Source organism: Bos taurus, chromosome 20, assembly GCF_002263795.3.
Source record: "Bos taurus isolate L1 Dominette 01449 registration number 42190680 breed Hereford chromosome 20, ARS-UCD2.0, whole genome shotgun sequence".
In the NCBI taxonomy this organism is placed as follows: Eukaryota; Metazoa; Chordata; class Mammalia; order Artiodactyla; family Bovidae; genus Bos; species Bos taurus.
In genome coordinates, this window is record NC_037347.1 from 13542332 (window position 1) to 13555475 (window position 13144).

The 13144-nt window shown below is 35.2% G+C and overlaps 1 protein-coding gene across 9 annotated transcripts in view; it reads right to left on the reverse strand.

The window, feature by feature from the left end:
• ERBIN (erbb2 interacting protein) overlaps nucleotides 1–13144 on the reverse strand; it is a 129973-nt gene that overhangs the window by 12711 nt on the left and 104118 nt on the right. For 5 of the 9 annotated variants that reach the window (NM_001206153.2, XM_005221458.5, XM_024981265.2 and 2 more), the window contains 3 exons: nucleotides 11678–11792; nucleotides 8881–9064; nucleotides 5641–7186 (listed from right to left, as the gene is read on the reverse strand). In NM_001206153.2, coding sequence (NP_001193082.1) covers nucleotides 5641–7186; nucleotides 8881–9064; nucleotides 11678–11792 — 1845 coding nt within the window. Of the gene's footprint in view, nucleotides 1–1584; nucleotides 1729–5640; nucleotides 7187–8880; nucleotides 9065–11677; nucleotides 11793–13144 lie in introns of all 9 variants that reach the window. The other 4 variants (XM_024981262.2, XM_059878704.1, XM_024981259.2 and 1 more) reach the window with 1 other exon arrangement.

Genomic DNA, 13144 nt, shown 5'->3' on the forward strand with positions numbered 1-13144 from the left:
TTTGTTGTTTTGTTTTTCTTTTGGCTGTGCTGTACAGCATGTGGATCTTAGTTCCCTGGAGTCTTAACCACAGGACCACCAGGGAAGTCCTGGCTTAGTATTTTTAGATGTAGTTTGATCTGATTTTGCGTATTTATACAGTGAATACTTTATTTGCCTTTTCTATTTTTGAGATGTGTTTTCAGAAATGTGTAATCATCAACTTAACTCACAGCTTGAAGTTTAAACTCAAGTGTGAATGTACAACTATATCTTTAAATGAACAAGTACATTATGGATAAAAAGTTAAAGTGCAACAGACTCAAAGACTCTGAATTTAATAATAACAAGCAAAAGATATTACTGATCAAGAATTTGTAAAAAACAATTGCTCTAGATGACTATAAAGATTATCCCTGAGTTAATAACCCCATGGCTTCAGCTGCAAAGAGCACCAGAAATGCAGGGCTTACTAGCCATCATCTCCTCTCTCCCTGTTTCAAGCTGCTAAGTTACAAAATGATTGCTGCCACTAACATGTAACACAGAAACCAAGTGGCAGCAGGTGACAGAGGACAGCAAGCTGAGTGAGGTGCAGGCAGAGCAAAGTGAACCCAGGATACTGCCCCTATCCGAGAAAACAACAGACTAAAGCCAGGAGTGTATGAAAAAGTAGTAGGGGACTGGGGGTGGTGAGAATGGGGACGCTCAAGTAAAAAGCAAAGGACCCAGAAGCAGGGTCAGTATGGAAATAAAACTGTGTGGGAGAGAGTAAGCATTACAAAGGGAGAAAGGTCTTTTCAGGATGGAAGAAGGGCAGAGGAAGTATTTACTCAGAGGTCATGCTACCACCTCAAGTTGTTATGGAAAGACATATAAAGTTTTATAACAGCCAGAGTTGTTCTGTTCTTTCTCCTTTTCTGTCCTTCTTATCTGCTACCCTTAACTTTCATTAAGAATAAACCTTCCTTCTTCCCACAATGATTAGGTGGGTGTTAATGGATTTGGGTTTTGCCTTTTCACTGGTACTTATTGCAATTTCTCCAGCCTCACATTTAATCATATTCTGCAAATTATGATTAAACTTAGTTCCAGGTATTTATTTGCCAACTCTCAGTCACTAAAGTGAAAATTATTCTTTCCTACAACCCCTCTAGGTATTATGCATGGCACAGCATTAAAACGCTGAGTTAGGGAAAGCAAGCTAATTTTAAGAGAGCGCTGCAAAGAAAAAGAATTTTTAAAAAACCTCTTCAACTCCTATTGCTCACCCCTTTTTACATAAATAAGAGCTGACTACACCTTTAGTTATGACCACAGAAACTTAAGAGGTAAAGCCTAAATCAGCTTTGCAGAGCTTTACAACTAAGCCATGGAAGAACTGGGAGGTAATCAAGGTATTTATTAACCCACAGTACAGATTTATTTTCTAGAACTGTTAAACATTATTGACCCAGGGATTTTTGCAGAAACTAATGCCAGTGGCAGGTGATTTGTTATGTAAGTGGATATTCAAACACTCTGGTCAACAACACTTGGGTAACATGAAATGTGGGCTTCTTTCTCATTTATGTACTGAAGTACTGATCTACTGCAGGTACTCACTCGAAAAGTGTGCCCACCAGAACCTCTTCCGTCTGCAACACTCAAGGCGAGACTGCCCTGGCTGCCATGCAGATCCCTAGAGCTGCCATAGTGAAAGTTGCTTACAGCAGTAAAATTGGAATTAAAGGACCTTGACAGCATGCTCTGAATAAAGAGGGGATAGATTTAACAGAGATTAGTGTAGCATGCAAAATTCACAAGACACGTTATACACATAGACATATATAAGTAACCCCCAGATCACACAGGAATACCATGCAACACTGAATTTTCAGAGACATTGAAAGAAATTGGAACTATTTACCATATATTTACATGAAAACATATATGTATACACACATAAATTATATGTAAACCCAACCATTTACATGTTTAAACACCAAAAAAGAAAGTGCAAACATACAGCTGCTCTTAGGCTATTATGTTGTACTCCTAACCTATCTTATTAGAAGTTCATCAGAAAATAGGAATTGATGTCACATCCAGATGTATTTGTATGTATATGGTTACACACAGAACACAAACTAATTTCTTTGTAAAGACAAACTTTACCAACACTCAGTTATTTCTAAGTCAAAATGGTTTTATAGAAAGAATGCTTCATTCTATAGAAATTGTCTTAAGTAAATACATAATAAAGCACAAAATGTATTTGCAAAAAAATACTTGGCTCTTGTAATTTCTAATAAAAATTACCTTCCACACTTAAAAAATGTCTTAAAGCAAAGTTTAACACACACACAGACTTTTAGGGTATAATATTTAAAAGGCTCCTCCTACTGCTCTGCAATTATCAGGAAAAAAATTCCAATAAATCTAGAAAATGTACATGTAAAACTCTTTTCCCATTCAAATAGATATTAAAGGTGATTGTATTTTTTGAAGTCAGTAGTGGCTCTGCTGTTTAACCTTTAAGAAGCCTTCAAGTTTCACTGACAGACGCCTTCCATGACTGAGTTTATATAAATGCCTAATCACCAATCCCAGAGTTGCCTGAACAATGTACTTCAATAAAAGCACTGCCTGATTCTCCCTGTTCTTGCTTGGTTATTCCCAGAGTTCACTACTGTACTTTCACATGTGGATGCTTTCAGTCATGTCCCTAAACACTGAAGGTCTGATTGTCAAACCAAGAGAAACCTCATTTTGAACATGGCTTCTTAGTAAGAAATACACAAATGCTTGTTATGGCCATAATAAAGGAAGAAAGGAAGAATTTACTTTCTCCAGATTACGAAGTTGATCTCTTATACAAAGAAGCAATATGACATTTCAGAATGAAAAGAATCTATAAAACTACACGAACAAATTTAGGTGTTTTGTGAATTCTAAAGTAAAGACCAAGGGAAAAGCTGAATAGGCCAGGCTCGTACTTTCTCAAAGCATTTCACAAAGAATAAGGATTTGGCAGAGGCAAGTCATAGGTTCCCCAAACATCTGATTAAAAAGTAAAAATAAATTATACACATAATCGCACACAGAAACATGAAAAAAACACACGTTCGTGCATTATAACTCAGTTTTACATGTTAACTTGAGTGGTCTGATTAACTCTCTTTAATAATATGTTAATCTTGGAACAAAGTCTTTGCTGTCATCTTTGAACATATATGAGGTTTTTGTAAATATTTCACTGAGTAAGAAGGCTAAAAGTTCGGAATAGGTCTGACTTTGAATTTAGGCCTGTAGAGAGAGACGCCCACATAAAACTGCACCCTATCAAAATAGATCAACACATTGTGCAACATTCAATTAAGTGCTGAACGTATGTCCTGGACGTTGTTTGCTACATGTTAATAGTTGTATAACAGCAAGTAAAAATGGAAATTATCATGTTGTTAATCATATGGAGTGCTTCTTATCAGTTTTTAATATAATAAGGAATACTGACAAATATTGACATTAGAAATAATTTTACAAATTTTTATTCCTTTGCACTATCTGTTGATAAGTTTAACTCAGTCAGTCTTGAGGTTTCTGAGGTAAGATCTATTTTCTATGTTTGTGTTCCAGGTACAGTTTTTGGGGAAGTTGGGAAGGAGGGGTTACTACTTAAAAAAGCCAAGTGAGCTTCAATAACTAATTGCTTTCTGTTTTACTATTAAACTCCCAGCTGGGCAGAGCAGCACCTTTTCCTCTTGAGGTAGGGCAGGCATTGTGAAATCCCCTGAGAAAAATTTTCAAATGCCCACCGTGCCATTAGAATTATGTTTAAGGAAGAGAGGGGGGGATGCAGAGGAACAAATAGAGATCTCCCATCACCATCCACCATTTTCAGCCAATGCTTTCAAGTCTGGGGTCTAAATTATGTTGCCCTGTGTCCTCTAAAGCTTTTTCCTAATTTCAATGAGTTAATTCTCATCTCTAAATTACCAGTGGGCAAACTGGGAAACAATTGCCATGTATTCTCCAAGCAATCATACAGTAAATTCTAAACATAAAAAGCAGAAAAGTACAAGAACAATGAGATGGCTAATCCTTGCTTCCTAATTACTAAAGTCCAGACAAATCTCTGACAGGAAAATAGTAGAGAATAGCCATCTGAGATGTCAACTAACAACAACATTAAGATAACCAAACTCATCTAGTCCTCCAAATCTGCTATTCCTCATCAATATCTAGTTAATGGCATTCCCCAAAAATCAATTCCCCAAAAAACAATTATTCAAGGTACCAACCTCAAGTTTAATCCATTTTCCTCAATGAATGATTACAGGAATATTCCCATCAGAGAAAACCCTTATAAAGTCTATCCCAGAACTGCCTCTTGAATTTATTTTGTCTCAATTCCACTGATACATTTCTCATTCTACTTATTCTCAGGACTGTAAGACAGTCTCATAACTCAATCAACTTAACTATAACTATAGCTTCTTCCTCCGCAAATCCAGTTACACACCATCACCAGAAGTTTATTTATAAAACAGCTATGTTACTCCTTTACTTAAGAAACTTCCAAATTCCTCAGATAAAGTACACAAATTCAAGAGCCTCAACAGAATGTACAGAATTACAGCTGAAACAAAATGGATATATGACAATGAAGCTGCCTAATGCTATAGATGCTCAGCTATTTAAAGCTACAGAATTTAAAAGAGCTAATTATTAGAAACAAAGGTTCAATGTGAATTGATATAAGGTATTAATCCTAATTTTAGGCATTGATTTCCAAACATTTTGACTTCAAGAATTTATTGAGGTTCTATACACTAGCTCCTATTAAAATATCTTATATCAATAAACAAAGCTGAAATAATTCTTGAGTAAAATCCGCTGAGAGATATGAAGCTGAATCTTGCAGAATGAATATGCCATATATATTTGGGCCACAGAACTGTCCTAATATATCAGTTTTAAGGTTAATTTTTTTTTAAACATTTCTCTCTTTTCAAAAGAGTAATATCTACATATAAAGTTACAAAAGCTCATCTACATGAGCTTAAGTTACTTAACAACAATCTCCTAACTATATTAGAGCCACAGACACCTGAGTTCAAACAGGCCAGAAATGCAATATAGGAGAGTCAATAGTAAATGCCATGCCAGAAGCCATCTGAGTCAGTGACAGTGTTAGTTATACAACATGAACTGGGAAAAAAAATCTTAGGGGAAAGATATACATTTATAATACATTTCTTGTTATTCTGTTAACTATATAGTGAATTGCTGTTTTTATACACATATTTACATAATTAATTATTAATAGATGAGCAGGAAGTCAGGAAATACTGAACAGAGGTAAACATGTATATACATGTATTATTTGTAGTATGTGCGGCGCAATCTAAGATACACAAAAGAATGTAAGCCCATTAGAAAACATTAAGGAGTAACAGGAAAGAAGTTCCTATCACTATCGCAACTATTTTGAGCCTGGGTCTCAACTTGGACCTCTAATCTCACTACCAAGGAAAAACTTCTAGAATATAATAAGTATGTATTCAATAATTCAGAGTATCTTATTTCATCTTGCTTAAAAAACAAAGTACGCCAAAAATTTTAAAGGAAAATTAGTAAATTCATGAAGAGGCAAATGAAAAATTCATGTTTAATTACCTTTTCTAATTTTTTGGCCTCAATGTGTCGTAGTACTTGTTCTCGCCAATCATGAGGAACTTTACTTTTTCCCGGAGGATCTAGTAACGAATGCTCAGAACCAACCCTTGTATTTGGTCTTTTTGAAGGACTAGTCCGTGAGTAACTGAAGTCACTAACTGACATAGTTCTCTCTGGTATCTCACTAACAGAGGGTCGAGCACTCTGAGGCCTTGAGGCATGTGGACCATCAACGCTGTAGGTTCGTGCAGAAAGAGGTCTCTGTGATCCTGACATCATTGGAGGAGTTCGTCCCACTGAATGTAACTCTCTGTATGACAAATAATCTCCTTCAGGAACTTGGGTCCGCCTCGTGGAACCTGGCTCACCAAGATTTACAGAGGCTGCTGAGGACACACTGCTCTGTCGCTGAATTGTAGTTCGAGTTGCTCCAGGAATGAGTCGGTCATTTGGTGAGATGGCCCACATGTCCCCATGTCTTCCTGGACCAAGTCTCTGGTGTAAATGATACCCAGTATTAGCTCGAACATTGTTATGATTAGAGAAATTCATATTGGCAGAATGTTTAGCGTAACTGTGACTTTCTGTACTCTCTGATCTAGGAAAGCGCTGTGAGGGAAAACTGACAGGATCTACTTGGGGATTTTGTTTGGAGTGCCACAAAGTGTCCTTGACTGCAGCACTGCCACTGTACTGAATATTATACTGCGGAGGACCATACATCTGAGGCACAGACTGGGGGCCACTTGTTGTGGGACCTCTTATGTGTGGTTCTTCAGGATTGTGATTTGAATCAAACTTGAAAATTGCCTTTGCACCCGATATTAAATCAGAAGATGAAGAAGAACCAGTAAATACTTGCAATGGTTGATCATATAAAAGCGTAGCTGACTTGCTCCTGACTATATTTTTTCCATCAATAGTAGATGTTACTTTAGCTGTGGCACTTGGCTGCTGAGGTCCATTATCACTCAGAATGTCATAGATTTTTAGCCCTCCAGTTTCCATATTAGTTATGCTATGAGATTTCACAACAGGTCCAATTGGCCCACTTTTCTGAGGGGAGAGGTCTTCAGTGCTTTTGGAATGACCCACATCAACAGAAGAATCAGTGTCATGTGGCTCGGTCCTCCTAGGAGACTGGGGAGTTTCCTCAGAATGTCCATTTACCTTATTTATGCATTCAACATTAGGAAACTTGTTTCCATTTTCCAAGTGCTCAGCTTCTCCTTTAGCATTATTGCTTAAAAAGCCCATTCCAAGCGCTGTATCTTGTGTCTTTGATCTTTCCACTATCTCTGGTTGAAATGTATCATTAGTTACAAGTTTATTTAGATTCATATTGATATGGTCTAATTTGTGAGATTCATCAGATGTGGCTGTTGAGTCAACACCTTTTTCAATAAGAACTAACCTCTCTTCAATATTCAAATCATACTCAGGTAAGTTAAAATCTTTTTTATCAGGAACTTTGATTTTTTCCTCTGTTGAATGATTTAAAATATCTCCATTTTGTAAAAGACTGTTAAAATTTTCATCTTCTTGCCTAAAAGAAAGATAATTTTATCACAAACATCATAAAGCCCAGTTTTTAGTCATGGGGAATATTAACAACAAGCTACTGTGTAAATACACAGAGATAAGAGTGTTGATGGGAGTCACAGATAAAAGACATTTAGTATCAAGCATGTAATTTTAAAATACTATTGTAACAGTCAAATAGTAAGAGATTTATATTAAATAGAGACAAGTAAAACATACTAATCAAAGTGCAGATAAGATTAATTATTGCCACTACCATAATCACTGTAACACAATACAGTTTAATAGAGCTAAACAATGAAGAAAAATGTGCATATTTTATAATGAAATAATTCCCTTCTACTGCTGCACCTTTGCATGAATGTTCTAAAATACGAAATGCTTGAAAGATAGGTACATATATGGAGATAAGAGCAGTAAGTTGAATAGCTGAGTAAGAGCACAGAATATTTTTATGAATAATTCAAAACCTCACAATATTGATCAATTATATTAAGTATTATTAGATCCAAATATATATAAGGAAATTATACAAAGAACTAAACAATCACTCAAAGATCTACAAAGTATGAAGATCAAAAAAGAAACTAAATATAATTATTTTCTTAAGTGACTACATTGTGTTTAGCAAATATTTATAAAACATGCCATTCCAAAATTATAGAAGATATTTTATTTCTATTTGATAATAATAAAACCTATTTGTATTCTTTTGTGTAAATATGTAAGTTACATTTCAACAAATATTTTTTAATACTGACCTTCTGATTAGATAACAGAAAATATTATTAGAAATACAACCAAAGAAGGTATGGCTATATCCCTTTCTTAGCCTTTATTTCATTACAAAACACATGATTTAGAAAATACTTAACTACTTGCCAACTATATCAAATTTTACTTTTCAACAAATTAACCATTATTTTAACATCCAAGAGGTTATAAAAGTAATATTTTACCACACTAGATTTTAGCCTCAAATTCAGAGGAAGGGTGTAAGTGATTAATCTTAAATATAACTACATAAGAGTTAAAACTCAATGTGAGACATAAAATTCATCTTCCTTTTAAAGTAATGCAAATCAATATATAGAAAAATCTGACTTAAATATACCCAGAATTTAAGTACTCTATAACTCTAAAATTCAGTTAATAATATCCATACAATAAGGTTTGGATTCAGCAGTAATCCAAATCCTTCTATCAAGCATAACCCTTTAACTTGAATTATTCTAAACAGGCTATATTAAAAAACATTATAAAACTGTTCAACCTTTTAATGAAGAGAATTAGAATATATTTTAAGTCTTTTCATTTAAAAGACTAAGATGAAAATGTATGTGCTGTGCTCTGCTTAGTCACTCAGTCTTGTCCAACTCTTTGCAACCTCATGGACTGTAGCCCGCCAGGCTCCTCCATTCATGGACAATCCCCAGGCAACAATACTGAAGTGGGTTGCCATGCCCTCTACCAGCCGATCTTCCCAATCCAGGGAAATGTATAAAAGCTAAGCAATTAGTAAATAAACTGGGGAAGAAATTATATACTGTCTGAACCACTTCTATAATATTAATTTGTAAAGTCTTTTATGTTTTAATAATATATATTTAATAATATAATATAAATAGTATATATTTATTTGCCTTGCCATCTCTATGTATTATACAAATAAATTATCTCGTTAAGATGGTCACAAACCTGATTTTGGAATTAATACCAATATGTGTTTGTTTCACTGGAGAGCAGAGTGAGGTATCTTGACTGCTATCAGTATTAAGAGAAACTGAATCAGACATCCGAGATGGAGAAGAACAGTTGCTGTTATTCTGATTGCTATTGTGTGTGACTTCATCTGATAAAGAATCTGTATCCTTTGTATCATCTGTAAGAAAAAAAATAAAGCTACTGATAAAGCCACATAGAATTTCCAGTAATGAAAAATGGCATTTATATTGTCTTGGCTCAATATATAAGATAAGGAATTATATGGATAGAAGATAACCAGAGGCTCACCTCAGAAAATTCAGTCCTAATACATACAAAGATTCAAGAATTTAAAAACAGTGATACCTTCAGTTAGTTTTTAGTGATACCTATAGTTTCTTTTTTAAATATGAACACGATAGAGTTACCCAGAATCTGATTTAAACTACTGACACAAATGTTATTACATAATGTTTTTAAGGCCATTTTAGGCCGTTTTAGTGAATATTGTTTTCCATGAATTTAGTTTTAAAAAGTTGTAATAGTAAGAAATATATACTATAGTTCATAATCTCAATAAACTTATTATCTGGGGTATAAATGATTTCATACATGTATGGAATTGTTTTTACCTATTCTGATAATAAAAATGAGCAGCATAGTTAACCAAAAAAGAAACACCACACAAATCCAGAAATTTTCCCAAGGTCAGCTTTCCCCTTTCTAATATCATTTCAAAGAACTATATATGAATAGTAAATTCTCAATATGTGAGATGGTTTTGCAACAACTATATAAACAAACAGATAATATTCATATTCCACTTTAGGCAGGTAGTAATAAAAAGTACCATTTTTTAAAAGTAGTGATAAGAAGATAGTAACTTAGTATGTTTACAACCCTATAGGCATGGTAGCACATGGGTCTCTATAACTTCTGCTTTAAGGTGTTTGGGTCTGAGAATCTGAATTTTTAATATACTGTTAAACTACATGGCACTTAAGTTCTCTCCTATTTACATTCTCCTACTTCCTTCTCCTCTTGATGAAAGTGAAAGAGGAGAGTGAAAAAGCTGGCGTAAAGCTCAACATTCAGAAAACGAAGATCACGGTACCTGGTCCCATCACTTCATGGGAAATAAATGGGGAAACACTGGAAATAGTGTCAGACTTTATTTTTGGGGGGCTCCAAAATCACTACAGATGGTGACTGCAACCATGAAATTAAAAGACGCTTACTCCTTGGAAGGAAAGTTATGACTAACCTAGATAGCATATTGAAAAGCAGAGACATTACTTTGCCAACAAGGTCCGTCTAGTCAAGGCTATGGTTTTTCCTGTGGTCATGTATGGATGTGAGAGTTGGACTGTGAAGAAAGCTGAGCGCCAAAGAATTGATGGTTTTGAAGTGTGGTGTTGGAGAAGACTCTTGAGAGTCCCTTGGACTGCAAGGAGATCCAACCAGTCCATCCTAAAGGAGACCAGTCCTGGGTGTTTGTTGGAAGGACTGATGCTGAGGCTGAAACTCCAATACTTTGGCCACCTCATGCGAACAGCTGACTAATATTGGAAAAGACCCTGATGCTGGGAAAGATTGAGGGCAGGAGGAGAAGGGGATGACAGAGGATGAGATGGCTGGATGGCATCACCGACTCGATGGACGTGAGTCTGGGTGAACTCTGGGAGCTGGTGATGGACAGGGAGGCCTGGAGTGCTGCGATTCATGGGGTCGCAAAGAGTCGGACACGACTGAGCGACTGAACTGAACTGAACTGACTTCCTTCTCATGGGATAACTGTGACAATTAGATAATAATATGTAAACTATTTAGCATAGTAACAATTAGTAACAAATATCACTACCATTATTATGAAACCCCAAGCTATCCTTTAAAGGGCCACCTTGCCAGTAAGTTTCATCAATGACATAAAGGTACAGACTGGATAAATCTTTGGTGGAGATAATGTAGACATTTTCAGACATTTGGTGGAGAAGAGTGAGGGAAGGATAAAAGGAAGGGATAGCTACTCTCCGAGTTGTCTTTCATTTCTGAGAGTCTGAGATTCTATGTTCGATAGAGGTGAGGGGGTATATTAAAAAAAAAAAGTTCCTTAACAGATAAATAACAACAAGCATCTGTTATACATAAGGTACTTTGCTAGATCTGAGTACACTAACCCAATATATTTGAAATTCTCAAAATCTTTCATTAGCTTAATTGTATGTCTAGTTAGATGTATGCGTGCTAAATCACTTCAGTCATGTCTGACTCTTTGCAGCCCAATGGACTTGTAGCCCGCCAGACTCCTCTGTCCATGGGATTCCCCAGACAAAAATACTGGAGTGGGTTGCTGTGTCCTCCTCTAGAGGATCTTCTCGACCCAGGGATCAAATCCACATCTCTTATGTCTCCTGCCTTGCCAGGTGGGTTCTTAACCACTAGCACCATCTGGGAAGCCCAGTTAGATGTATACACATGGAAAAAATTAAGGAGCTCAAAGATCATACAGCAAACAAGTGGTAGAGATGGAATCATAATCCAGGCTTATCTGCCTAAAAAATCCATGTCATGTTAGTAAACTTGCATGAAGGAAGGAAGAGATCCACCAAGATTTTTCTTTAAAAACGAGAGATAAGGAATAGACCCTTTACAAAGACATGTTTTAAAAATTGCTTCTGAAAAGTATTTAAAATAACATAGTAAAATTTAGTGAAAATTTATTTGAAAAAAAAATTTATAAATTTTATTCAGTCCATTTCTGTTCCTAGAGAGCTATCTTTTGACATCTAACCTTTTTTGTTACTACTAAGTGCTACCACTTTGGGCTGGTTAATAGAGGTTTCAATTAATGGTGGTCGCATCTCTGCCATTTTCATCTCTTCATCAGAAGAAAGTTCTTCAGATTCCTAATTTGGAGAAAAAAGAGAAAAATATTAACAAAAATAAATTTTGGTTTCTTTAAATGAATAAATATTAAGTTATATGAACTTCAAAGAGAAAATACTTGACACAGGCATAAAAGCTTTTTACGGTAACTGAATAAAACTAGTATGCGACTTAAATTTTTCAAGACATGGCAATAAAACTATGGAAATTATTAACACTACACCAAAGTGTCTAAGGTATAATTTTCTGTGTGGTCCTTAATTCAACTGTATTAATGATTAGTATGTACCTGGTACTATTATCAAGTGCCAGAGAAACAAAAATGAGTAAAACACAATCCCTGCTGGTGAAAAACTAGTGAAAATGCTAGTTTTAGCATTTGTTAGAGCAGTTTAGTGAAAATGCTCTAACAAAAAGTGTATTCCTACTTCTTAAATTTATTCCTTCAAGGATCACCAGGTTCCAAGGAATCAGAAGGACTGAGATGCTCTTCCACCAAGATAAATTAATGGCAATTTCTGTCCAATTTGAAGACAGAATCTTTTATTACACTCCATGATTTTTTTCTCTGATATTTGGCAATTGTCCCATGCAATTTACCACTGAGTGCTGTTAGCACATACAAAGAGACTCTGCGGTCAACAAGTATTAATAGAAAGATTTTAACATTGTATACAATAGACATAAAATCAGATCTTCTGCAGTTTATTTTTAGCTAATATAATGAAAATAAATAAAAGGTCTTAAAACAGTATTCTATTAAAAATACTAAGATTTCTAAGTGCTTTAAGTGTCATAATAAAATATGAACTGAAATCAGAAAACTATTTCAATAAAAAGGCCAGATAATAAATATTTTATACTTTGCAAGCCACACATTCTGTTTCAACCAACCAATTCTCCTGCTCTGGCATAAAAGTAGCCACAGACAATATGTAAGCAAATTACCATGGCTGTGTGCCAGTGAAACTAAATGTCATCTAATTTTTCATATTTCACAAAATATGCTTTTTCTTTTGACCTTTATTCAATGTTCAATAATGTAAAGCTGTTCTTAGCTTGCAAGCCATATGAAAATAGGCAGTGGGCCAGCTTGGGGCAACAGGCCATAGTCTGCCAACCCTGTTCCAGACTCTACTACAATGGATTTAGACTGCTAAGTAGTTAAGGGTGAGAAATGTAAATTGGGTTTAGTCTTCAAGGGTAAGTTAAGAGGTAAATAGCATTCTGAGTAGAGGGAAACATGGAAATAAGAAAATGTATGGCAAGTCAGCTCCATGAAGCTGAAATTTAGGAAAAGGGGCAGGAGAAACAGAAAAGGCAGACTGGATTGCATAGTAAAAGGTTATGCTCTGAGTATGAACTCAATTAA